We start from the raw sequence: 27,573 nt of genomic DNA, 5'->3' as shown, positions 1-27,573 counted from the left end.
AATTTTTAAATTATTTCATTTTTAGAAAATACAGCATTTCAAAATTGTTGAGTTTCGGCCTTTACAGAAATCATCCTTCAACATAGGACTATCATCCCCAGTGCATTCAACTCATTGAAAACTTTCACATAGTTTTGTGAAATCCGAGACAGTGCCCTTCCAGTGGAACTATTCTATTATTTCACAGTCTTTGGTTCAACACTGTAACCATTGTCTAAATTCTAACACTCAGTAATCATGTCTTATGGTGCTGTGTTTATGGGAAGCCGGAGATAGATTGGGGATCCTGCATCTATTTGAAGTCTTTACACTTTCCACAGATGAACATTCCTGAACTTAGCCTGAAGTCTATTGAGAATGATTTAACCAGGACTCTGTGGCTGAACTCATCCTTTCATCCCAAAACTCCTGTGATCCATGTTGAAAAATATTTCCTATAAAATGGGAGAATTCTCTCAACTCAAGTTGCTTTTCTCCTACCAAGTATTTATCCACCAAGCATTTCACATTGAAAGCAACAGGATTGTTTGAGTTTTGCCAACTTCTCCAAGGGGATAGAACTTGAATGGGAACACTGGAACCTGCTACAAATCACCAGACTTGGGCCCCGAGAATGTGGATGAGACTGTTGGTAGAATGGTAAATTAGTACAACTACAATGGAAATCAGTATGGAGTTTCCTCAAAACACTAGGCATGTAACCACAGCATGACCCCCCAGCTCTATCATTTCTCAGTATTTATTCTGAAGAATTAAAGTCTACAATAATGATATGTGCCTATCCATGTGTATAGAAACATGGTTCACAATCGCCAAACTATAAAACCAGCCTTGTTTTATATCAGTAAATGGATGGAAAAAGAAAATATGGCATATGTACACAATGGAGTTTTATTCAATCATAAATAAGAATGAAATTATGTCATTTGCAGGAAAATAAGTGGAACTGGAGACATTACGTTAAATGAAATAAGCCAAATTTAGAAAGTCAAGGGCCATGTTTTCTCTCATGTGTGGAAGTTAGAGAGGAAAAAGGAAAAGAAAGCTTTGTGTGCAGGAGTGGACAAGTATCTCCTGAAAATTGAAAAGAGATCACTAGAGTAGAAGAAGAGGGATCAAGGGGAGGTGGGGGGGAAGGGAAAATACTGGGGTATGATACTGGCCAAATTATACTGTTAAACCATGAACATGCACAAATATGTACCAATGGATCCTACCATTGTGTTTAATTATAACACAATAACAATATGGATGAAAACCAAATCGTCAGACTTGGAGGAGTCTTCTTAATATAAAACTATAAGCTCAAACTCTTCCCTCTCTCTCACCATCCAAATGTGAAGTTCACCCTCCAGAATTTCCCCTAGACACCACCACAAGAAATGTCTTTAAATACTGCTGTTTTAGTCTGAGTATCTGAGTATCTGCCTCAAAAGTTTTTTTGTTGGAAATTTAATCTGCAGTCCAACATTAGTATGCAGTGGGACGTGGGGCCTCTATGAAGTGATTGTCCAAGGGGTGAAGCCCTTATGAATGGTTAGTGCCATTATTTTGTGAGTGGTTCAGTTATCAGGCAAATGAGTTGTTATAAAAGTGAGTTCAACTAGGTCTGTTCTCTCTTATTGGCTTATTCACACTCTTTCATCTTATGCCACATTGTGACATGGCACAAAGGCCCTTGCCAGGTGTAGATGCCATGCTTTTGGACTTCCCAGCCTCCAGAAACATATAGTTAAGTAACAATTTTTCTTTATAAAATCACCCAGTATATGCCATTCCATTAGAGCAACAGATAATGAATTAAGATAGAAAATCAGTACAGAGAAATGGGGTTGTAGCTATAACAAATACATAAAAATGTAGTAGAAGTGGTTTTTGAACTGGCTAATGGGTGGAGATTGAAATAGTTTTGAAACAAATGCTGGTAAAATCCTAGATTGTCTTGAACTGACCATTGAGGGGGGGGGTTATGGTGAGAGCCCAGAAATAAGAGACTAGGGAAAGTCTGGAGCTTCTTAGAGATTACTTAAGTGGTTGTGATGAAAATGTGGTTAGAAATATGGACAGCAAAAGTCAGTCTTGTGTTGAAAACAATCACCAGTGCAACAGTATTATGAGGTAAGGACTTCATGAGGTAATTGGGCATGAGAAGAGAGACCTCGTGGGCGGATTAATGCCCTAATCATGGAAGTGAATGAATCAATTGTAAGAGAGGGTTTTCTAAAACTTGGTTCAGTGGGCTCTGCCCTCTCTTGCCTATTCACCTTCAATTATGTATGATGTAGTGTAAAGTTACTCACTGGATACAGGTCCCATTCTCTTGGATGTCACAGGCTCAAAAACCATGAGCTAAATAAACTTTTTTTCTCTATAAATTACCCAGTCTGAAGTATTCTATTATAGCAACAGAAAATAAACTTAGACACCTCCTTATCCTGAAGCTACATATGAATGTATTGAAGGATATATTTTAGTTGGATTTGCTATAGCTCATGCAAAACTTTTGGTGGCTACCTTCACCTTTCCAAAGTAAAGGTAACTCCAGTTCCACTCATAGTCCATTGAAGGTAGAGTTACAAAACATTGAGAGCAATGTTTCCTTCTGATCAAAGACTCCTAAATTTTACCTTTTAATTATGTATTTGGATTATTTAAATCATGACTGGTAATTTTTAAAATCCATTGACAAAGACATTAAAAAATGAAATTGACTTCCCACTCCAGAATCCTATGGGTACAATTATCCCATCTCTAGGGGCAGCCACTACAACTAGGTTGCTTTGTATCTTTCCAGAATGTCCAGACACAGTGTATTTTATTTGAGAATATCTTTGCGTTGCTAGTAAAATTCTCATGAGAATCTTGAGTTCTTTCCAACTATCCAAGAGAGAGGAATGTCAAGTGTAAATCCCCAAGTCATGAGGTGTTGAATACCTCCACTAAAACCTCATGATGGCCACCATTTTCCCCCTGATCTTCCCATTTCCACTTTTTTTTTTTTTTGATGACCCAATGATGATCCTGTTTGGTCACTGATGCAAAAACAAGATGAATCAAGATACGGTCTGTCTCTACATTGTGCTACCAAATGCCACTGTCTCCACTGTACCCAGGAAGATTAATGAGGCTGAGACAATGAAAAGTACATATACAGATAAAATAATAATAGTAATTAATTCATATGGTTGTAACAAGGATTAAATGAGATAAGGCCAACAAAAACTTAGAAAATAGATGCATATATTACTCAATAAATATTTATGACTATTATAAGTACTAAAATGAAAGACTTTAGAACAACTTGAGGAGCCTAAGTATAATTATGATCAAAGTTTGTCTTATGCTGTTTTGATGCCTTTTTCTGAAAAAACACAAGAATCAAAATATGTTTCCCTTTTAGTTCTGTGTCCAAAACCAACGATAGAAAATGGCAGGCTGGCCAGGGAGAAGGATCATTATGTTGCAATGGAAAACATCACCATCCAGTGTGACTTTGGCTATAATGTGGTTGGTTCCCAAAGTATCACTTGCTCAGTGAACAAAACCTGGTACCCAGAGGTGCCCAAGTGTAAGAAGGTAAGTGGCACAATTCAGAGGAGTTCTGGGCTTTCAATCCCTGAAAATGGAAGCCTCCCCCAAAGTTCTGTCCCTGTCAACAATGATCTGACTTTTGTCGGGATCCCTAAGTAATGTATCAAAATTAGCCATTTCAATCTCAAAGTACTATGGGGAGCTGGGAGAAGCAGTTTTTTTTGACCCTGGGGCTAGAGCCAAAACTCCACTCTAGGCCCAGATCCCCTGACCCCTAACTCCACATCTTCTACAGTGAGTGTCCTGCGTTTGCTCCATTTCTGGTTGGTGAGCAGAATATCCTACAGCTGCCATGATGGAGGTGTTCTGGGTTGCTTTGCCTCTTTTCGGCTTTGATTGTGCCTGATTGCTGCTCAAGAGCAGATTGGGGTTTGGCCAGCAGCTGACACCTGATCAGAGGCAAAGTCTCTTCTGACTTTCTTTTCATAGACCAGTCTTCAGGTCAATCTCACTTTTGCCAGTTATTCCTCTCAGAATGCACCACCTCCTCATTTCTCTCTTTTAATCACCTTTAGGAGGTTCCAGAAGGCTGTGAACAAGTGATCATAGGCAGAAAACTCATGCAGTGTCTTCCAAACGCGGAAGAGGTGAAAATGGCCCTGCAGATATATAAACTGTCTCTGCAGATTGAGCGTTTGGAACAAGAGAAAGATAAATGCATAAAGCTAAGGGAGAATATTTTTGAAAAAGAGAAATCAGAGGAGTTAGTTTTGCCTTTAAATTAATATGAAGAATCTCCTCAACAACTCTATTCTTGGGCACATCACTCACAGTAATGTTTCTGGGCTTGGGAAATTTCATATGATTATTGTAAATAAAAAAAGATATATTTAACTGTTGATCATCTCACTGCGTCTGCTTTTCTTAACTCACAGTGTTGGTCAAATAAATAATCACTCATCAAATATCAGTTTGTGCTGTCATCCTGGTCAGCATGCCACATAAATATCGCACACCCAGTACACAGATCTGCTGTTTACAATACCTGTAATTAATTTTACATCCCTTAGAAAGGATGGAAGCTAGGAAACTCAAATTGTTCCCACCGTTACCTTTCCCTGGTGCCTTTACTGCACATCTCCCATGTCCAGAACCTGCCTCTCTGACTACAGGAAAAATGGTCCAAATCCAATAGACTTTCAAAGTAGACACTCTGGTAATTAAAAACCAGAGACAGAAGAAAAACCTGACTGAAAAATAAAAATAAAAAAATAAAGAAGTGACAGTAACAAAACAAAACAAAACAAAAAACCTTACTGAAATTGTCCAGGTGCTTTGGTGAAATTGTCCCCTTCCAGGCACTGACTTGACTCTACCCTGGCCAAGACTTGTGTTCTCAATTTTGCCATTAGAGATTAGCACTCTATATAAATGGAATCTACATTATTCATTCTTTCAATCTTGTTTTTCCCCTAAATCTTGTATTTGTGAGATTTATCCATGTTGCATAAGGTTAAGATTCATATATTTTCATTTCTAGTTAGTATTCCAGGATCATATCACAATTTGCTTTTTTTTGATAGATATTTGGGTTATTTTCAGTTTTTTAATAGTATGAATAGAGCTATAATGAACATTTTTGCATGTGCCTTCTGCTACATGTATGCATTTTGAATCTAAGGATGAAATTGCTGGCTCATAGTGGTTATGTATTTGCTCAGCAGATTTCCAAAATGGTTGCCCCAACCTGCATGTTTCCAAGTGGGAACCTTTGGAAAGGGAGCTTTCTAGTCAACACGTGCCTGTTATTATGTTGTTTCTTTAAGAGAATTCTGTTGGATGTTGTCTCACCCACAGGCCAGTTGTGCCAGAGTTGTGGGGCCGGTTCATGAGAGGCCAGAGAAAGTGCCTGGAGACGTCATGGGAGACATGATTTATTGAGAAACATATATAAGGGGTCAGTGGTTCCTCCAAGAAGAGGCCAGTGGTGACAGGCTGACAGATAGTACCTTTGTCCCTCAGGGTGCTTTGTCAAGCAGTGCCTCCTCTTCCCCAAGGTGCTGTGTCCAGTGGCCGCTAGCTGGATGAGTGACAGGTATTCTTTCCACACAGTGCCCTGAGTTCTGCAGCCACCCCCACTCAGGGGTTTTATATGTTTGGCTGCAGAAGCAGTGACATTGTCCGATCAGCTGGCTTGTCTGACCTTTATCCCAAGAAGCAACTCTCCCAGCATACATGCAAGAAAATAGCTTTCTGCAGACAACACTAACTTGCCCTGATTCCCAGTGCGCATAGGAGGAAGCCAGTGTCCTTCAAGGTAATATACATCTGAACATTTGGGCCCAGGCTCGCTCTCTGTTTTCTTAACTTGGCTAGGTTTAGGGGAACAGAAAGGAGGCATTCACTGACATGAAAGTTTTAATGTCCCCCTTTGCTTTGAGGACGATCTGGATGTAAAGTATTACAAAACTGTGCTTCTAATACTTACCTCCCTGGTAATCAATAAATTATATTTCACATGTTTACTGAATAGTTAGATATTTTGTTAAGTGTTAGTTCATGTCACCTATTTTTTTCCATTGGCTAATTAAAATGTAATTGTAGAGATTTGGATAAAAGTTCTTTGTATTAAAATATTTATTCTTACCCTCTGATATCCATTTTTCTTTCATAAGACTTTCCTAAGGTCTCTTAAACCTAAATATGTCTCTTAAACATAAATTCCTAATTTGATTATAGTACAATGCAGTCAACCTTTTATATTCGTGGGTTCTACATTCATGGATTCAACCAGCTATGCATGGATTCAACCAAACTTGCATCTGTTCTGAACACATGCAAACATATTTTTCTTGTTATTCTTCCCAAAGCAAAATAGTGTAACAACCATTTACACAGAATTTATATTGTAAGAGATACTATACGTTATGTAGAACTGATTTAAAATATACAGGAGGATATGCATTGGTAAAACAAACATTATGTCATTTTATTAAAGGGACTTAAACAGATATGGAGATCTGTCAGAATCCTAGACCCAATTCCCCACAGATATCAAGCTACAACTGCATTTCAAGTGTTTTCCTTTCAATTAATATTTTCTCGTACCCCACTAGAGAAGTCTATGCTTCCCCCAAGGTCATAAATATATTTACTCATGTTTTCTTTTACGAGATACACAATTTTACTTTCATATTTACTTCTATGACCCACATGAATTTGCTATGGTGTGAAGTAAAGAACCAAGTATCTTTCTTCCATATGGATATACAGTAATTGTAGCATTTTCATCAAAAAGATCATTCTTTTTGTCATTGCTCTGTAGTGTCATATTGTCATAAACCAAATGACCACATATATTTGGGTTTTTATTAATTGATGCTTGGTTGTTAATTCTTGGTGTATTTGATTACACCAATAGGAGGAAATTCTTTACTAATTCACTATCATGTAGTGTGTCTATCGTAGGTATTTTGTAGAAGCTTTTAATAAGATTGCAGAAGCTGGGTGCAATGATTGCACATTGTAATCTAGAGGCTGAGGCAAGAGGATCACAGTTCAAAGCCATCCTCAGCAACTCAGCGAGGCTTAAGCAACTCAGTGGACACTGTCTCTAAATAAAACACAAAAAAAGGGCTGAGGATGTTGCTCAGTGATTAAATACCTCTGTGTTCAATCCCCACTACCAAAGAGAGAGAGGGAGGGAGGGAGAGAGAGAGAGAGAGAGAGAGAGAGAGAGAGAGAGAGAGAGATTGCAGATGTTCCCTTCCATTTATAATTTTCTAAGTGCTTTCCATTTTTATCATAAAACATGTAGAGATGTATCAAATTCTTTTTCTGCATTTGATCTATAGTTCAAAAACATTTTTTAGGTCATGGAGAGAATGCTCTAATGTTATTCATTGTTGTATAATAAATCCCAAACCTACAACTTAAAATAGTAACAGTACTACTTTATTCATAAATGAAACTTGAGCAGCATCTGGTGGGTGATGACTTTGCTCTACTCAGCATCATCTGCAGTGTTATCAAAACTGGGGACTGGAATCTTCTAGAGATGGGCTGACTCACTAGCAGGTCTGATACCTGAGTTGGAAAACTCCACAAACTGTGGACTAGAGTCCCCAGGGCTCCACAGCCATCTCCATCTTTATGTGACATCTGCCCTTGTTCTCACTAGTTGGGCCACTTCAGGGATCTCCTACTACCAGGTACTATTTTAGAAGATATAGTGTCTATATAGGTTGAAACTCCAGTCCACATGGTATCCTTTCTCAGTTGCCTGGTCATTCAATAGGCCATCCCACTCTCTTCTAAGGTCAGTTCCTTCTGTGGTATGGGATAGCAGGTAAGACCAGTGAAGCTCCTGAACAACTGTCCATTGCCTTTCTTTTTGCTGTTATTAAAGTAAATTCTTAATCAGAGGCAATACTGTGTGTCCTACCATGATAGGGAACAGGCATTCAGTAAGCTCATACTTGGTATATCTGGAAGAAATCTGGCCACAAGAATGCAAGTCTAAATCCAGAAAGAACCTACTGCTAAAAAAGCCAACATTATTCACCATGATGGGAAATCAAGTGATTGGCTGGGATATTGTATCTGGATGTGGTATCATAATGGATGTTGGTAAATAAAAATGCTAGTTCTAAATAAAAGTGCTAGTTCTGCAAGCAGAATATATTTTAGCATCAGTTAGTGCATTAATCCTCTGATAGGGATTAATTGAGTGATAACTGTAGGCAAGTGGGTGTGGCTGGAGGTGGATCATTGGGAGCTTGTCTTTGGAGTGTATTTGTGAGCTTGAGCTTAGTCTCTCTCTCTCTCTCTCTCTCTCTCTCTCTCTCTCTCTCTCTCTCTCTCTCTCTCCCTCTCCCCCCACCTGCCCTCCTTCCTGGTGCACTGACCCATTCTCATTTTTCAGCCAAAATGTTGAGACACAGGACAGGAATATCTCACAGACCTAATTTTCAATATTTTCCAGCCTCTATTTCCATATTTTTGTGCAATAAATATTGTGTTCCTTTTTGCTTATATCAGTGGAAATATCCTTCCAGTTGCCTCTCATGGATGAGGGGAGTCACAAGAAAAAAACAAGCACTATAGCATCTTTTTAAAAAATATTTATTTTTCAGTTGTAGCTGGACACAATACCTTTTATTTTATTTATTTATATGTGGTACTGAGGATCGAACCCAGGGTCTGGAGCCCTCTATCACTGAGCCAAAGCCCAGCCCCCACTATAGCATCTTAATGAAATTGAAGACAAGCTAAGGAGTAGAAGGAGATAACTACACACATTGTGACTTTTTTTTTCTGTAGCTAATCATATGCAGGGATAATGACTTGCTATTTTTTTTTCACTCCCACTCATCCCACCTGACCAGCCAAGCACCAACCACACTGCTGGAACTTGGGATTTTTAGTAGAGCTTGAAATGAAAGGATGTCATGATAAATTCTTTCATTCTGAGAGAAAGAACCTAAGGCAGCTCTGCAGAATCTTCTCACTCAGACACCTAAAGGTCAGTGATTTGCTAAACACTCAAACTACCTTGTGGGAAAAATAGCCTTCTGTCATTTTGAGGAGGGCAAAATGCAAAGGATAAGACTGAGAGATATCCTCAAGTTTATGTTCATCAGAAATCCTTTTGGGATTATTGCATCACTTGCTAAAAAGAAAATGAGTTGTGTGACGTAATGTTTTTGTTTTTTGTTAATGGGGAAATAATAATGCTTACCAATGAAGTCAGTTGGAAAGTGAATTAGAAGTTGGTGCTGTTATTTCTACCATCCTGAAATATAAATGTGTTGGTTGGTGTTCAGCTCACCTACCATAGCTGGAAATAGAAACAAGAAGTAAACCAGGCTTCCCAGGGTGGGTGGTGGAGTTAGAAAGTGGGATGCAGGATGCAGGGGGCCAGAAAGATTTTGCTTCTGAGCCTCTTTCCTTCAGTTGGAAGTATTCAGCATGCCAAGGCCATTCTTTGGTAATATTGTGTTCTGAGCCTTAACAGAACCTAAACTAGCAGTAAAATGATAGTGAAAATAAAAAAGTTAGAAGAAACAGAAGCATCAAAAATTAACCCCAAATAAGTTTAAAACTAAATGAGCCAACTCCATAAAACTATCAAAACAAAACATGGGAGAAGGGGATCCAAGATGGCGGTCCAGAGTGGGGCAGCATTCTGTGTTGCTTTGTGACCTGGGACTCAATTTATGAGAACGCTGCTTCTCTGTGAGCAAAATTCCTGCTCCCACATGGGACTCATGGCCACCATGCCTGTCCAGGGCTCCAGGTCTCAGCATCAGAGTAGGTCTCCCAACTACTTGCCCACACAGGACTATTGGGTGCCCCAGGGGGACCATCAGCACCCACCCAGAACTTTCAGCCAACCACCTGAGCAGAAATCACCAACACTACTCCCACGCAGGACATCCAGCAGCTTCCCACACACACGAATTCTGGCACCACTCCCACATGGACCCCATCTACCAACATGGGCCTCCCTCCGTCACAGCCATCTTAGGTCTCTGCAGCATCAGAGATAGTCCCCTATGCACGGTAGCATGCCTGCACCTGGGAACCTCACACTCTGAAGACAGCTGAAACCACACAGTGCATGCCACAGAGCTCTCTCTGAACACATTGTCCATGTCCAATGCCATCATCCAGCTCCCCCCACCTGACCCAACACCCCATCGCTGAAAGCAGCCGCCTCCATCTGGAGCCACCTTCATCACCATCTTCCGTGGGGGTAACTCCTAGTTTGGCCAAGTACCCAGTTTCTAACTCTCCCATTCCCCCATTTCTTCCATACCCTGGCACAGTGACACCCTGGTTAACTTCACCACCCTGAGGCTGAAGATGATATTGCTGGTTATCCGTGATGAGCCCTGCTTCCCCACATGTTGAAGTCTGAACATTAGAGAAGCACGCCGAGGCAAGCATATGAAGCAGGGTTTATTTAAAAAGGGGTAACACAGACTTCTCCCTATGAAGAAAGGAGAAGGGGCCATAGCTGGTATCCTGGTATCCCACAAAGCGAGGGTTCGGCCCTTTTTATATGTCCTAGGCTTCCTTTGTTCTCCTGCCTTTCCCCCAAATCTTTCTCCTTCGTGAGAAGGTGACTAGGCCCAGGAAGGCTCAGTGGGATGGCCAAAAGGTGGGAAACAGATGGGCTGAAGGGGGAAGGGCAGGATGGAGTAGACATGGGCACAGTAACAACCTTTTAGCTCCCTGTAGGGCGGGGAGATTCTTGGGACAGGTTACCTTGGCTACAGGTTGGGGCAGGTTCTTGATAAGATCCCTCAGTCTCCAACTTCCCAGACTCACTCAAAATTGGCCTCCTTGACCTGACCTGCTTTGATTTACCTATCTACACTGACTGCCTGTCTAATTCTGGCTTCAAAGATACCAGCTAACAACAGACAACCCCGCCTATTGGATGAGAGGGGAAGCAGGAAAGATACTGATCTCCAACCAAAACAATCCTGTTTCTTCCTTCAAGATATTTTTTCCTCCTCTCCCTATTTTCCCACCATCACATCCGCAACATATGTGAAACCAAGTACTTTGCAAGAATTAGGATTTTAAGGACTGGGATGTTGGAATAGTATATTACAGCTCTGTTGTATATGTGTGTGTGTGTGTGTGTGTGTGTGTGTGTGTGTATATATATATATTTTTTTTTCTTTTATCCCACCAATTTCTACTATTTTAACATTTTTAATTTTTCTCAATATATATGTGTGTTTGTTTTATGTACTCTACTGTCTTCCCACTTCCTTGTCTACCCAAAATTACTCCCTCTCCCTTCTCCTGATACTAATCTTCCTCTTTAGATTTCTCTTTCCACACTACCTAAGATATAACAACTCTATATCCTCACCTCCTGCCTCCTCAGCATATCATCCTACTCCTCACCCCCAGTTCTTTGTCTACTATCAGAAATTGTAAACTCTTTTATAAACCCACTGTATATATTGTAGATAATAATTGAGTTTACCATTTCTGTACATTGTGACCAAACTGTAAATGTCTTACTAGCAAACATTTGTTTCTAGGGTGTATACTGTTTATATTGGGATCTGATAACATTGTTCTATACCTCAAAGGAGAGATATTGGATCACTACAGGGGCACTATAATCCTATAAGGTAAAAACAGACATCTGGGTAGGTCACACCCAAGGGTGCAGTAAGAGAAGGGGATGAATAGTATATTACAGCGTGTTGTGTATGTGTGTGTGTATATATACATATATTTATGTATATATACACATATTTCCATGGAAGATTCTACCCTAAACAGGGCAAGGGGTTATATTACAAAGGGACAGGTGAGCACAGCTTCACCCATGGGGCTGTAGCAAGACATACCCATGCACAAGACACCCAACTCTCGACTCTCAACCCAAGAAGGGTGGGGAAAACTCTGCCACATTTCTGTGACTGGGCGCCTCAGCACCCAGCCTGGGAGTGTGACCCAGTCACGTGCAAGGTCAGTCTCCCACACTTGCTAATCCCTTGCCCCCTCCCCTTCCATCCCACCCTTCTTCCTTATCTAGAATTCATCTAGTCCTCCCATGCTCCCCCTCCCTACCCCACTATGAGTCAGCCTCTTTATATCAGAGAAAACATTCAGCACTTGTTTTTTAGGGATTAGCTAATTTCACTTAGCATTAACTTCTCCAGCGCCATCCATTTACCTGCAAATTCCATGATTTCATTCTCTTTTATTGCTGAGTAAAATTCCATTGTGTATATATGCCACATTTTTTTAAATCCATTCATCCACTGAAGGGCATCTAGGTTGGCTCCACAGTTTAGCTATTGTGAATTGTGCTACTAAGCTGAGTTCTTTTAACAGAAAAACATTGAATAGACATCAGATCCCACACTCCCCCAGGAGCTCCAAGGGGGCTTCACCAAAGCTCTGCTCTCCACAAGAAAGGAAAAGTGGCATCCCTGGGCTGTGGAAGTTCTCTGGCCCAACTTACTTTTAAATGACCTTGGTTGCTGCTCTGCTGGATTCTGTTCTTGGTGAGTAGTGGGGTGACAGGCCAGATGGTCACCAGTCAGTTACAGCATAATGAGTTCATTGCACAACTACTTTCACAGATGCCTAACAGATATCCTTCATGCACACCGTGGGGCATATGTGTGACCTGGAGTTTAGGGAAATTTGCTATAATCCCACAAATAGGCGCTTCATAGATGTTCTTGATATTCTCTTTAAGAGTTTCCTCTCCAGCAATCTACAAACAATTCAACCTCAAAGCAATCATGACTTGGAATAACTATATATTACCTGCCAGTCTGACCATCATGAATACTCAGTACTTGTGTGGGTATGCAGAATGTAGGACAGGTGGGGATAATCTGCTGGGGCCTCTAAAAAGGAATTTAGTACTTTAATTCTTGCTAAGGAAGTCAAATCTTTATTTCCCAAGAGTTTGGCACAATGTGGTGCTTCTGAAAAAAATCTTCATTTTTGAGTATGCAATCTATTCAAACCCCAAATGTCCAAAAAATGTAAATAAAATGGCTTCTTTTAATCTCCGACTCCTGAAGCAATTAATCTTACATAATGCTTTTTATTAGTAAAACAAATGTTTTGACTAAGGCAAATTAAATGGCATGACATAGACATCTGGATTCTGAGTAGGCAGATGTGGGCAATCAGAGAATAATGAAATTCCATTCTATTCACCTATTTTTTGACATATTATCATTTGTTCAGGGAAGGATGGATGTAATCTTCTTTGAGTTTTTTATTACTCTTGATATTGTCATTAATTTTTTGGTGATCACTTGCTGTATTCATTTACCTCTGGGGACAATGAGAAGGATGTGAAAGAGGAAAACAGTCCTTGGTCTGAAAATCTTACTATTCAAACAATGAGATGCCATATTCCAAGACATAATGTTTGGCCTGACTGTGAACACTTGCTAGAGGAAAAGTCTCTCCCAATTCCTTTTCATAGACCAGTCCTCAGGTCAATCTCACTTTTGCTGGTTATTCCTCTCAGAATGTACCCCCTCCTCTAGGTTTATGGGGATTTTGTTTGTTTGTTTGTTTTGTTTTTGGTACCAGTGATTGAACTCAGGGGCACTTGACCGCTGAGCCACATCCCCAGCCCTATTTTGTATTTTATTTAGAGACAGGGTCTCACTGAGTTGCTTAATGCCTCACTTTTGCTTAGGCTGGCTTTGAACTTGTGACCATCCTGCCTCAGCCTACCAAGTCACCCGGATTATAGGCTTGCGCCACTGCGCCTGGCTCCCTACTCCTTTCTTTAAGTCACCTTTAGGAAGTTTTCTGAAGACTGTGAACATGTGGTCATAACCATAAAATTTATGCAAAATCTCCAAACCCAGAGTAGATGAAAATAGCCCTGGAAATATATAAACTGTCTCTAGAGATTGAACAATTAGAAGAAGAAAAAATAAGTGGATGAATACTAATCAAAATTTTCCAAGAAAGAGGAAGCAGAGGATTCATTTTTGCCTCTAAATCATTATACGGAAACTTCATTCAGCAATTCTACTCTTCCTTGAGCACCATGTTTCTGGGCTTGGAGAATTTAATTGATTATCATCACTGAAAATAGGTAATTATTGACTATCTTGCAGCTGTGGCTCCAATGTCTACTTAACTCACTGTGCTGGTTAAATAATCATCCATCAAATATCAGTTTGCCTGTGTTGTCATCTTAGCATGTCACATAAAGATTGCACACCCAGTTCACAAATCTGCTGCTTACATTGCCTGGAATTAACTTTATGTCCTTTAGAAAGGATGAAAGCTAGAAAATTAAAAATGTTCCAGCCACCACCTTCCCCTGGTGCTTTTACTGCACATCTCTTCCGTCCAGAACCTTCCTCTCTGTGTCTTCGGGGGGAAAAGGTCCCAAAATTCAATGGATTTTCAAAGTAAACACGCCTTTGTAATTAAAAACCAGAGAAAAAGAACCTCATTGAAATTTCATTGGTACTTGGTGCCCCCTTGTGGTCACTCTACTCCACCCCTGTCAAGACTTGAATTCTCACTTGCAGCAGTTTTACATGTTATTGCACTTTATATAAAAGGAATCATACATTATGCATCCTTTCACTCATATCTTTTTTCTAAATCTTATATTTGTGAGACTTATCCATATTGCATGTACTCAAAGGCATTCGCTCCATTTCTATTTATATAACATTCCAATCTGGAATATGCCACTATTTACTTGCTTATAATATTGGGATAGACATTTGGGTTATTTGGGGGGTTGTTTTGGATATTATTAATAGTGCTTCTATGAAAATTTTGTACATGTCTTTTGTTGAACATATATATTTACATACATAAAGGATGAACTGGTTGGGTCATAAGGGGTGCGGTGTACATATGTGTTCAGCACATTGCAAAGTGGTTCCAGGAAACTGTACTCACACATGCATTTCTCCAGCCATCCATGGGCTGTGTGTGTGAGCACAAGAGGGGACTGGACTGACCTTGCTGCTCTGACTGGGTTGTGCGACATATGTATCCTTTTTGCTAGCTCAGCCTAGGATCCCCACACAGCACCTGAGATGGGTGTGACTTTCCAAGATGTCAGTCAAACTGCTAACCACAAGACATCACCAAGCAAGACTCCACCCTCCAAAACGGACCTTTTGTCCTTTTTGGATGGAATATTCTATTGAACAGCTCTCCCCAGTTTAAAAAAAAAAAACGAAACAGGGTTCGGGGTGTGCTCTCTCTCTCTCTCTTGCCTGCATCTCTTGCCTCCCTTTTGGGAGCTGGGGCAGAGGAGCCATCACTGCACTCCAAAAAGGTATTTTCTGTGACTGTGTGGTTTTTCCTCGCTAGCCCAATTCACCTGGAGTGACTCTGACTGATTCAGTTGCATGTCATGGCACAAGCAGAAAGTGAGCATTCTATGCAACACTTACTGTTGTTCCTGCTTTTCCTTCCTTAGAAAGGATTGAAGTGTTCTCAAACAGTATTTTAAATTTGTTCTTCCACCATGACAAGTGAGGTTGAATGATATTTCATAGATTCGTTGACTGTTTAGAGATTCCTTTGCTGTGAATTTCTAGTTCAAATCTTCTACATTTTTCTTGTGCAGCATCTGTCTCGCTCAAATTCATTTGTCATAATTTTAATACAGTCTAGATTAAATTCCTTTGTGAGATATGCATTGCAAATTCCTTTGACAATCCTATGGCATGTCTTTTAACTTCAATACAACTTTTATAATGTGTGTTTTATAAACACGAATTCCCAGTTTTAATGTTGTACAAAATGCCAAGTGTTTCCCCTTTGATTAATATTTTCTGGGGGATTCTATTAAAGAAATCTATACTTACTCAAATATAAAACGTACTTTTACTCATGTTTTCTTTTAGGATTATTTCATAATTTTAATTTTGCATTTCCGTCTATGGTCCACCTAGAATTACTATGGTATGAAGCAAAGGACCCAGATTCATTTCTTCCTTACAAATATGCAATTGATTTGGCCTTCCATTGTCATTGCTCTGTAGAGTCACTTTGTCATAAGTCAATTGAGGACATATATTGGGGTTTTGTTACTTGATTCTGCATCGTCAATTCTTGATGAATTTGGTTAGCTATACAAATGCCACAATGCCAAAGATGGCGGGCCAGTGGAAGGCAGCGTTCTGTGTCACTTCAAGACCTGGGATGAAAGCAGTGAGAATATTGTTTCTCTGCAAGTGATATTCCTGCTCCTGTGCAGGAATCATGGCCACCATGCCCATGCAGGGCTCCAGGCCTCGGTGTGAGACTAAGTCTCCCAACTACTGGCCCACACAGGACTACTAGGAGCCCAGGGGAGACCATCAGCATTAGCACCTGCAGAACTTCTGGCCACCCACCTGAGCAGAAATCCCAGTTGCCTCTCCCATGCAGGACACCCAGCAGCTACCCATGTGCAGGAACTCTGGCCACCACTCCCTTGTGGACCCCCATCTACCAATGTGGGGCTCCCCTGGTGGCTGCCATCTTGGACTCTGCAGCAACAGAGATAGTCCCCTATGTGCGGTAGCATGCCTGCACCTGGGGACCTCACACAGGCTCTGAAGACAGCTGAAACCACACACTGCATGCCACAGAGCTCTCTCTGAACACATTGTCCATGTCCAATGCCATCACCCAGCTCCCCACCACCTGACAGGACACCCCGTGGCTGAAAGCAGCCACCTACATTTGGGGCCACTTTCATCACCATCTTTGGTAGGGGCCACTCCCAGTTTGGAACTCTGGCTGGCCAGGTACCCAGTTTCTAACTCCTTCTTCTCCCCAGCAGCCACCAACCTGGCACAGTGACATCCTGGTTACCTTCACCACCCTGAGGGCAGAGATACCAGCTAACAACAGAGGACCCCACCTACTGGATGAGAAGGGAAGCAGGAAAGATACTGATCTCCAGCCAAAACAATCCTTGTTTCTTTCTAGGAGATTTTTTCCCCCTTCTTCCTTTTCTCCCGCCCTCACATTTCCAACACATGTGGAACCAAGTACTTTGTGTGAATTAGAACTTTGAGGTCTGGGACGTCTGAATAGTATATGACAGTTGTGTTGTATATTCTTTTTTTTTCCTCCAATTTTTACTATTATAACATTTTTTATTTTTTTAAGATACATGAGTGTTTGTTTTATGTACTCTACTGTCTTCCCACTTACTTGTCTACCCAAAATTACTTCCTGTCTATTCTCCTGCTATTAACCTTTTTCTTTAGATTTTTTCTTCCACACTTCCAGGGATATAATAACTCTATGTCCTCACCTCCTACCTCCTCAGCATATCATCCCACATCTCACCCCCAGTTCTTCATCCACCATCAGAAACTGAAAACCCTTTTATAAACCTACTGAGTATATATTATAGATAATAATTAAATTCACCATTTCTGTACATGGTGACCAAACTGTAAACATATTAATTGCAAATAATTGTTTTTAAGGTTGTATATTGTTTATATTTGGATCTGTTAACATTGTCCTATACCTCAAAGGAGAGGTATTGGAAATCTACAGGGACAGTATAAGTCTCTAGGGTAAAAATAGTAACCTTGGATCCACAGTGCTAGAAGGGCAGAAAAGACAAGGGAGAAAAGTGCCCCAAACAAATCAAGATACCACATTATTAGAATCCATGGCCAACACAGCAGAAGAAGTGATAGAAAAGGATGTACATAATTAAAATGTTCTGTGAATTAAAGGATGATATAAGAGAGCAAACACAGGCAGCAAAAGATCATTTCGATAAAGAGTTACATAAACAAATAAAGAAAGCAAAAAGATTACTTCAATAGGGAGATAGAGGCTCTAAAAAGAAACCCCAGAAATCCTTGAAATGAAAGAAACAATAAACCAAATTAAAAGTTCAATTGAAAGCATCACCAATAGATTAGACCACTTGGAAGACAGGATCTTAGACAATGAAGACAAAGTATATATATAATCTTGAAAAGAATGTGGACCACACAGTGAAGATGGTAAAAAACCATGAGCAGAACATTCCAGAAGTATGGGATAGCATAAAAAGACCAAATTTAAGAGCTATTGGGATAGAGGAAGACATAGAGTTCCAAACCAAAGGAATGAACAATCTATTCAATGAAATAATATCAGAAAAATTTCCAAACATGAAGAATGAATTGGAAAACCAAATTTCAATGGCTTACAGGACACCAAATATACAAAAACAGATCCACACCAAGGCACATTATAATGAAATGCTTAACATACAGAATTAGGAGAGAATATTAAAAACCATGAGAGAGGAGGAAACCAATTAGGTCATGTGCAGATTTTTCAAACAGACCCTGAAAGCTAGAAGATCCTGGAACAACATATATCAAGCTCTGAAAGAAAATGGGTGCCAACCAAGAATCCATTTCTGCCCTTCATTTCTCTTTCTTTCTATGTGTCTGTCTGTCTGTTTATCTATCTCTCCCTATCAATTGGTACTCTATTCCCATGGATAGAACCTACAGTTCCATATGAAATAGAATTGATGATCGTAGTAGCCCTTATCTTATTATTGCTCTCATGAGGAAATCTTTTACTCGTTTACCTTTATGTAGGATGTCTATCATAGGTACTTTGTAGAAACTCTTAATAAGATTGCAAAAGTTCCCTTCCATTTATAATTTTCAAAGGATTTTTCTTTTCTCATGAACTTGTGTTGAGATTTATCAAATGCTTCTTCTGCATCTATTGTTCAAAAACATTTTTCAGGCCATGGAGAGAATGCTTTCATGTTATTTGTTGCTGCATAATAAATCCCAAACCTACAACTTAAAATAGTAACAGTACTACTTTATTCATAAATGAAACTTGAGCAGCATCTGGTGGGTGATGACTTTGCTCTACTCAGCATCATCTGCAGTGTTATCAAAACTGGGGACTGGAATCTTCTAGAGATGGGCTGACTCACTAGCAGGTCTGATACCTGAGTTGGAAAACTCCACAAACTGTGACTAGAGTCCCCAGGGCTCCACAGCCATCTCCATCTTTATGTGACATCTGCCCTTGTTCTCACTAGTTGGGCCACTTCAGGAATCTCCTACTACCAGCTGCTATTTTAGAAGATATAGTGTCTATATAGGTTGAAACTCCAGTCCATATGGTATCCTTTCTCAGTTGCCTGGTCATTCAATAGGCCATCCACTGTCTTCTAAGGTCAGTTCCTTCTGTGGTATGGGATAGCAGGTAAGACAGTAAAGCTCCTGAACACCTGTCCATTGACTTTCTTTTTGCTTTTGTCAAGTGAATTTCTTGATCAAAGGCAATGCTGTGTGTTCTACCATGACAGGGAACAGGCATTTAGTAAGCCCACAGATGGCATGTCTGGAAGAAGCCTGGCCTCAAGAATGTAAGTCCAAATCCAGACTAAAACCTCCTTCTACAAAGGCAAATCACTCTCTGCCATGATATCAGCTGATTGACCAGACTCCTTGGATGTGATGCCATAATGGATTTCAGTAGATTAAAATGCCTGCTCTTTTTTCCAGCAGGAAAGGTATCTCTGTCGCATGTTCTACACTCTCTGCCTGATGTTACCTGAGCAATAAGTTCCTGCAAAGGCAACTTACCAAACCGCATTCATTTTTCTGCTCTTCCATTTTTTCACCCCTTTTCTTTTAATGGTGCATTTTGGGATTACCTCTCAGATAAATTTCTTGAATTCAAGTCATTTCAAGAGCTGCTTTATGGCAGACTAGAGCAAATAGCAGCACCTTTTCCATTGATATCTTTTGCTCACTTAGATGAGTCCTGATATGATCCTTTATGGTGAGTTGGGCTATTGGAAGAGCATTTCATCCCTCAAGATCTTAACCCCATTCCTGTCCTTCTGCACTTTAAGAAAAAAACCCTATTATTATTATTATTTCTTTTTGTGGAGGTTTCCAACTCAAGTATCAGAGCAGGAATTTCTGAAATATGTCATAACGATCATTGTAGTCTCAAACCCCTCTTTAATTTATGGGGATACTAGGGCCTGAGTTATTGGGACTGCTGGTTAAGCCACACGGTTCCTGATAGATGTTATGTAGTTTGGGTTTCCTGATAGAGCAGACAGTCTACAGTCTTTCCCATCATACTAGAAGCAGAATGTTCCTAGGAATATACTCTCGTAAGTGATGGGCTCATGGTCACATAAAAGAAACCTTTGTAGTCTGATTCAGTGAAAACCAGTTTTTCATACTGGAAAGAATTTAGGACTTGATCCAGACTTAGAATCTGACCTAGCCATTGATGAAAAAGGTATTAGGAAGTGTACTTAGTCATTCTGAATTAGTTTTCTCATCTGTGAAATGGACTAGTAATTCCGATGCTATAATGTTTTAAGAAATTAAGTGCAATAATTTAGTAAGTTTAGAACATGATTAATAAGCAAGAGCTATGTTTTTAAAATGATTTTCTGTACAATTATTTAAATGTCATTTTTTCTCTGACATACTCTTATTTATTTTAGTTCTTCCTTATAAAACGAAGGGACCACATGATGTGTTTAATTGCTTTTCTTTCTCTCTAGACAGTTTGAAATTTATTTGCACGATCACCAATATTCCTGAGGAGTCCAGTCATTTACTTATGGGGAATGTTCCTCTTTATTTCTGAGAGCTAAGCATTTGGTTGTTGTATCCCTTTTGCACTCATAACAGGTCAACTTGGTGTCAAGGTCATTGTCGGACATTTTCTAGTGTTCACTATCATCTCAGGATAAATATCTGTGTATTTCCAAGTAACCAATATCTATAGCATGTTCAAAGAGCAAAACATGAAGTGCAGGTTGATAACTCCCTCTCCTGCTTCATGGCGACTAAAATAATCTGGGCATAAGACCCAGGTAGCTCTTTAGTAGACCAGCTTTAACACAAATTGTTATTAATGAACCAAGACTTGGGATTAACAAATATGTCTTCTACAACTCTCTTCATGCTTTTACCAGAAGAGTAAGTCTGGTATGGAAGGTTCTTCTCTCTGACCCAGCACTACTGAAAATTTCTTAAAATTGTCATGAAACTTTCTCCATTAATTATGCCCCATACTCTACCTCTTTACTTTTCCATGCATGCTTTATCTGACTCTCAGAAATTTCCCTTTTCCTTCCAACTAGGCTGATTAATTTGGTGCAATAAGTACTTCAGGAAACACATACATATTGAGGAATAATTATTTTTACTGAACTTTTGCCTTTTCATAATTTTAAATTTGTATGCATTCTCTAATCTAATTAGGCTGTGAAATGTTTAGGGGCCACACTTAGCTATGAACCTTTTCCTATCCCATTTTCCTACTGGAAATTCACACACAACTGAAGAGCTGACACCTACAGGAAATGGTGCAGAACATGTCTCCCTCAGCATCTCAGCCTCCTCCCTGAGGAACCTGCCTCACACACCCTGCCTCAACTACCTGGAGAGAAATGAGGTACATGTGGAAAGAACAACTCAATGAGTGCTCATATTGCCAGGGGAGAAAATCTTGGGGGTGTGAGTATAAATTGCTACAGAATCCCAGAGAGCCCTCAAGTGGAATTCACATTATTCTCCCTTGGGTTTATTGGATGGCTTGGATCGGGTTCCGTCTTGTACCTGGTCTTCTCAATTCTGCCCCTCCTCTTCAGTGACTCACTATTGTGACCTTGCCAGGACTTAGTTCCTTGACTCAGGCGCCAATGTGCTAGTGGTTTAGAGCTTCAACTTTAGCCTGATTCAGGGCATCTGAGAACGCTGAGCCCCGGTGCTCTGCTCTGAGTTTCTGTATAATGCCCTCTAAATTCCAGAGAATTTTTTCAGCACTATGGCTCCTTGGGGTCCTGTCTCTATTGTGGTGCCCACCTGTCCTGTGTGGTGAGTACAGAACTGTGAGAAAGAGCAGATAGTTTAAATCAATATCTAGAGAATTCTGATTAAGAATTAACCAAATGGCTCTAAATCAGTACAATTTTTGGATAAAGACAATGAAGTACATTATCAAGAAATGCATTTAAATAGTTTTATTCCTTTCAATATATTCTATAATTACTTGAAAAGCTTACAAATCCTTGAGGAAATGATCTAGCAGAAAAAAATTAATTTTTATGTAAGCGTATGATATTTAAATGAATACTCATAAATATAGAAGTTAATTTTTTTCTGTAGGCTCTACTTCTTTTACATTAAGGATTGTGCAGAACATATTCATCATTGAGAAAGTAAAATTTTAAGTTATTATAAATAATGAGTTCATTTATTGGAGTAAAATTACAAGGCATTGCATAAACTGATTATATTGTTTAAGTATGGGGTATTGAGTTATAATTTAGAGAAGAATTGTCCCTAACTGATAAATACTGAAAGGGTTTGTGAGGACCTATGGGTCCCACTAGGATAGAACTGGTTATAAATACATATAATTGTTTTCATTTATAAACAGAAGTATGATAAGAAAAAGTAGTATTTCTTATTTTTCTGATATTTCTTTTTAAGAGAAAAAATTACTAAGCATATTAAAAATATTTACATACATACCCCTAATGCTATCTATCACAGCATTTAAAGTAGATCATTTTATATTGGATTTCAAACTCACCCAACAGAGAAGAAAATATTGCATCAATAGCTTTGTGGGTTCCTATGGAGACTACCATTCATATTCAAGTAATAGAGGGTATTCTCCAATTCTGATGATGAAAGAATTAAATGCCAAGCCTTTGGAGTCTTTTTGTGTCTCTTTGTATAGAGACAATTTGTCAGGATTTCTAGGGCCCCAGAATGATTCTATGTTGTCCAGACTTTGAACTTTTCTAATATCGCAGAGTAACTTCAGAGCTATTTTCCTAAGGATGGCATAAGAATATTTTACTTTAAAAGATTTTTACACCCAAATAAACTTTGTTTTAAGGGAAAATTAAGATTAGGTAAAATAATTCCTTTACCCTGGATGATTCTGCTGTCTTGGGAATTCAGACGGCCGAATCTGCTATTCTTCCAAAGCCCTTATCAAGTCTAACCCTCATGATCTTCCCTGAGCAACAACCCCTTGAACTTCCAGCACTCCTCTTCCTTACTAAGTCAGGGAAGGCAGAATACATCCAACAGGTCACAGAGTGGCGTGATGCTTGAGGTTTCTCTGCATTTATCCTTCACCCTTCCACTCCCTCAATATGCCACCTTATCCTGGTCCATAGCCCTTAACCCAAATCAGTGTAAGTTATCCCCAAATCAATGTCCATCTGGTTTCTGAGCTTGCTTCCTTTTCTTGCACCAATACAACTTTCTGTGGTCTCTAAACCTTTGCTTAGACTACTACCTTGGCATGAATACCTGCTATATCTCACCCATTTAAGCAGTTTTATCTAAACCTCAGAATATACTTCCAGACTCTTCTAGGAAATGTTATCTTATCCTTTTCTCCCTTTGTGCATTATTTCTCCTTCCTTCCTTTCTTCCTTCCTTCCTTCTTTCCTTCCTTCCTTCCTTCCTTCCTTCCTTCCTTCCTTCCTTCCTTCCTTCCTTCCTTCCTTCCACTTTTCTTGCTGGCCACCCTTGTCTTTGGACCCATATTGTGGTTTTACTATTCATGTGGTCATTTCTTATTTTCTTACATTATGACAATGGTATGGCTTGTTGAGTGCTGAACAGACTTATGTGGATGAATTACAGAAATATTTTTTGTATTAATTCAGAAAAAAAGGCTTTTTCTATTGAATGTGTTTCATTTGATGTTTAGGAAATTCCATTTGTGAACCTGAGACTGGTACATAGGTGCGCACTTATTTTGGACCTTCAATGTCAAGAACAAAGATATACAGAGACTGGACACATATTCCCTGTTCTCCCTGTAGTTGGATATGAGATGTAATAAGTAGTTGGATACAATATGTAATCTCTTCCTAATAACTGCTGTAGAAGCTGGGAGAAATAAATGATGACTGTTTACTGAAGAAGTTAGAGAACCCCTTCATAGAACAAATGGGCCTTGAGGGGCAGAGAAAGAAAGAAGAACAACATCTAGGTAGGAGAGAAGATATGAGCACAGGTAGAGATTTGGGAATTTGATGACATACTTGGGACCAACAGCTAGATGAATCAATTAACCTAGGAAAAAGACACCTATAAAAATAGTGATCTTTAAGGTTGAAGTATCTATGAGAAAATCCAGAATATTAATATTAATATTTCTAAATATTAATGTGCTGGAAAATGTTTTTAAATTTTAGTTTCTACTAAATTTATATTTCTGAAACAATCGTTACTTGGTTTCAACTCTAAGAGGGAATCTTACAAAGTACTTCACCTGACATTCCTATTCCTCTGTATTCTTAGCTTTCTCATGCAGTGTTTGTGGCTCCTGACAGTGGTCCCTTTCAGAGAGGTGCTCTGCACCTTGTCTTCTTTATTATTCCAATGTGCAGGTTGCCATTTTTATTCCTCTCATGAACTCTTCTTTAAAAGAGTTATCTTCTTGGTGGAGGTGCATGGTTAGCTTTGATTGGGCAACCAGGACTTAGGCATTGCGGATTGATTTAACATCTTTACAGTTTCTCATGGATGAGCACCTTTACCTTTATCCTGAAACAGATTAACCATGCCCCTGGTAGGATATGACTTAGGGCTGAATCCAGTCTTCATGCTAAAAATGGTTCCTAAACAAGGTGAAGTTGGGTAGATACATGAACCAACTGAACAAAAGGGAGCCTTAGGGCTCACAGCTCTAACCTTGCTAGTTCCTCAGCCCGAGGCTTACAGGAGGGCAGCACAAGTGTACTGGTTTGGCCAAGTGATCTTATAGGTGGGGAAGTTGGAAGGACAAAGTGAAGCCTTCTAGGAACTACACAAACCCTGGGATGTGCTGTTTTGCACATTCTAGAAATTCACACTCTCTCACTTTCATGTCTCATCATCAGGTTGCAATTTTCCACCTAGCATTGCCCACGGACGTCACAAACGAGTTACTTCATACAATTTCTTCAAATATAAGATTGCATATGAATGTGATAAAGGATACCGACTGGTGGGACCAGCAAAACTCTCCTGCAGTTCTTCTCAGTGGTCACCGGAGCCCCCTCAGTGTAAAGGTAACTCAGCTCTCTCCTCTGCCCATGACAAATGCTGGTGGAGCTGTCGTGAGACAATCAAGATGAAAGTCCTTCCTATGAGAGGCAGCTATGAAAACATTTGATTTATTTAAAATGATATATGCATACGGTACACCATGCACAAAGCACAAAGAACCTACACAAATATGCCTCCCCTCCACTTTTTTCTCCAAGTCACAAAGTTGAACCTCGAGATGGCTCCTGCTCTTGGTTTCTCTTATATATTTCCTGATTTCAGAAGCATCACTTTTTATGTGAGTGTACCTGTGGTCCTGAGAAGAATCTTCAAGGAAACTTGTTCAAACACGAATGTAGGCTCTCCTGGAATAATTCCAAATTTCATAAAGCGATAGATATTTCCATCAGAGTTAAACACAGGATACCACCTGCTATGATGCAGGTGTGTATGTGAGAGAGGGACTTCTGGTTCACAGGTTATTGGGGGTCAGGAGGAGTCACGATGAAGTCTGACTTTTGCAGGCATCACTTATTGGCCAGCATTGTCTCCATTGCACATGGAATAAAAAGCAAGAGGGGAAATTTGAAACATAGGCTGTGAGGGAGAGCTACTTTGATAGTTAAGAACCTGGGGTCAAATACATTTATTTACCTTCCATCCCTTTATTAAAAATCTCTATGACCTAGGGCAAGTTTCTTACCCTCTCTGTATCTCAACTTTCTCCTAGATAAAAATGGAAATATAACAGTACTCATTTCATAGGGTTATTGTGAGACCTAAAGGAGACAGTCACATAAGGTACTTAAAGTGAATCTGAGAGGTAGCTATGCTTAATAACAATAATATCATTGTTACAAAAATGGAAAAAAGAACAATTAGCACCTAAACAAAGTTCATTCTTATTATTGTCTACCATTGTTATTATCATATCTTTTTTCTTAGATTTACAGATTGCCTAAAAATGTGTTTCCATTATAGCTCTCTGTTTGAAACCAGAGATTGAAAATGGGAAGCTGTCTGTGGATAAGAATCAGTTTCTTGAAAAGGAAAGTGTCACCATCCAGTGTGACTCTGGCTTTCGAGTGGTGGGTAGCCCAAGGATCACCTGCTCACAAAACAGAACCTGGCACCCGGAGGTGCCTGAGTGTGAGTGGGTAAGTGGCACAATTCAAGGAAATTCTGTGCTGTCGAACTATAGAAATGGTGGCCCCCACCAAGCTCTCTCCCAGCCAGTAATGCTAATATCTGGCTTTTTAGGATTCCTTTCTGAGTCATTCAAAAAGCTCTTTGTTTTTTCCTTGAAGCACCTTTAGGAGTGGTAAGTTTTCCAGTCCTTGAGAATGGGAAACACTAAACCCCATAGAGAGCAGGGCTCATGGACCCAAGAGTACTGACTCCATTCCTATGGACTTTCTAGAGACCACACAATATGCTATTGTTCTCCCTCTGCATGATCAGCAGAAATAGCCTCTACCCCTTTTATCTGGGCAGCAATCTTAGAATGTACCTGCGTTTTCTGGGAAGACTTTGGTGGGCCCCAACACGATTTCTGGTTTTCTCTGCTCTACCACCAGTCTGGGATTGGTCTTGGTTCTGAGCATCAGGATGTATCTCCTCATGGTTTGGTGAGATGATTCTTTACCACGCCCACCATCTCTTTCAGGAGGTCCCTGAAGGCTGCGAGCAAGTACTTTCTGGCAGAAAACTCATGCAGCGTCTCCCAAGCCCAGAGGATGTGAAAGTGGCCCTGGAAATGTATAAGCTGTCTCTGGAGACGGAACTACTGGAATTACAGAGATACAAAGCAAGACAATCTGTTCTGGAGACACCGTTGTAATTTTCCCAAAATAAATAGAAAAAAAGATGGCTGACTGGCTTGCTGCCTGTCAGTTCAATGTGAATCACTTCAGTTTAGCAATCCTACTATGTCTTTGACACCAATATTCAAGAAATTAAATATTCATATATCAGAACTACTTCATCTTTGTGGTCATTTAAGATCCCAACAAATGATTATCCCAAACAATCCCATTATATAGCTTAATGTTTTTATTTACTGTGTAGACCTAAGAAGTGTGTAATTGGGGGTCACACCTAGGTGACCCTGGACTCCACAGTTCCACATGTGCTTATCACTCAGGCCTCCAGGACACAGATTGAATGTCAACGCACCCTAACCCCTGTCCACTCCTCCCCACTTTAGAGAGTCATACCCTCCTTGAACTCACGCCACCTCTTTCACTCCCACCACATCTCCACTTCCATAATGGGGATTTGCATCTGGGTCTGACCTCCTTCTTCCCACACCAGGGAGGGAACTCCAAAAGACATATAGGTGTGAAGCCCACAGGTCAGCCACCTCCTATTCCCAAATCTTCCATTCTGTTTGGTCACCACTTGCCTTAATATTAAAATGTATTCTTGAGCAACCTTTGCACACATGAGGAGAAACCCTAACCCGGTGCCAACC

General features: G+C 39.9%; 1 protein-coding gene across 1 annotated transcript in view; it reads left to right on the top strand.

The window, feature by feature from the left end:
* LOC113181755 (zona pellucida sperm-binding protein 3 receptor-like) overlaps window positions 1-26,940 on the top strand; it is a 40,769-nt gene extending 13,829 nt beyond the window's left edge. Inside the window, exons 9-11 of the mRNA XM_026387379.2 lie at window positions 24,953-25,123; window positions 26,082-26,257; window positions 26,767-26,940. Coding sequence (XP_026243164.2) covers window positions 24,953-25,123; window positions 26,082-26,257; window positions 26,767-26,940 — 521 coding nt within the window. The remainder of the gene's footprint in view (window positions 1-24,952; window positions 25,124-26,081; window positions 26,258-26,766) is intronic.
* The last annotated feature ends 633 nt before the right edge of the window (window positions 26,941-27,573 follow it).

Source organism: Urocitellus parryii, chromosome 9 (assembly GCF_045843805.1).
Source record: "Urocitellus parryii isolate mUroPar1 chromosome 9, mUroPar1.hap1, whole genome shotgun sequence".
Lineage (NCBI taxonomy): Eukaryota > Metazoa > Chordata > Mammalia > Rodentia > Sciuridae > Urocitellus > Urocitellus parryii.
This window is presented reverse-complemented; position numbering and strand designations above follow the sequence as displayed.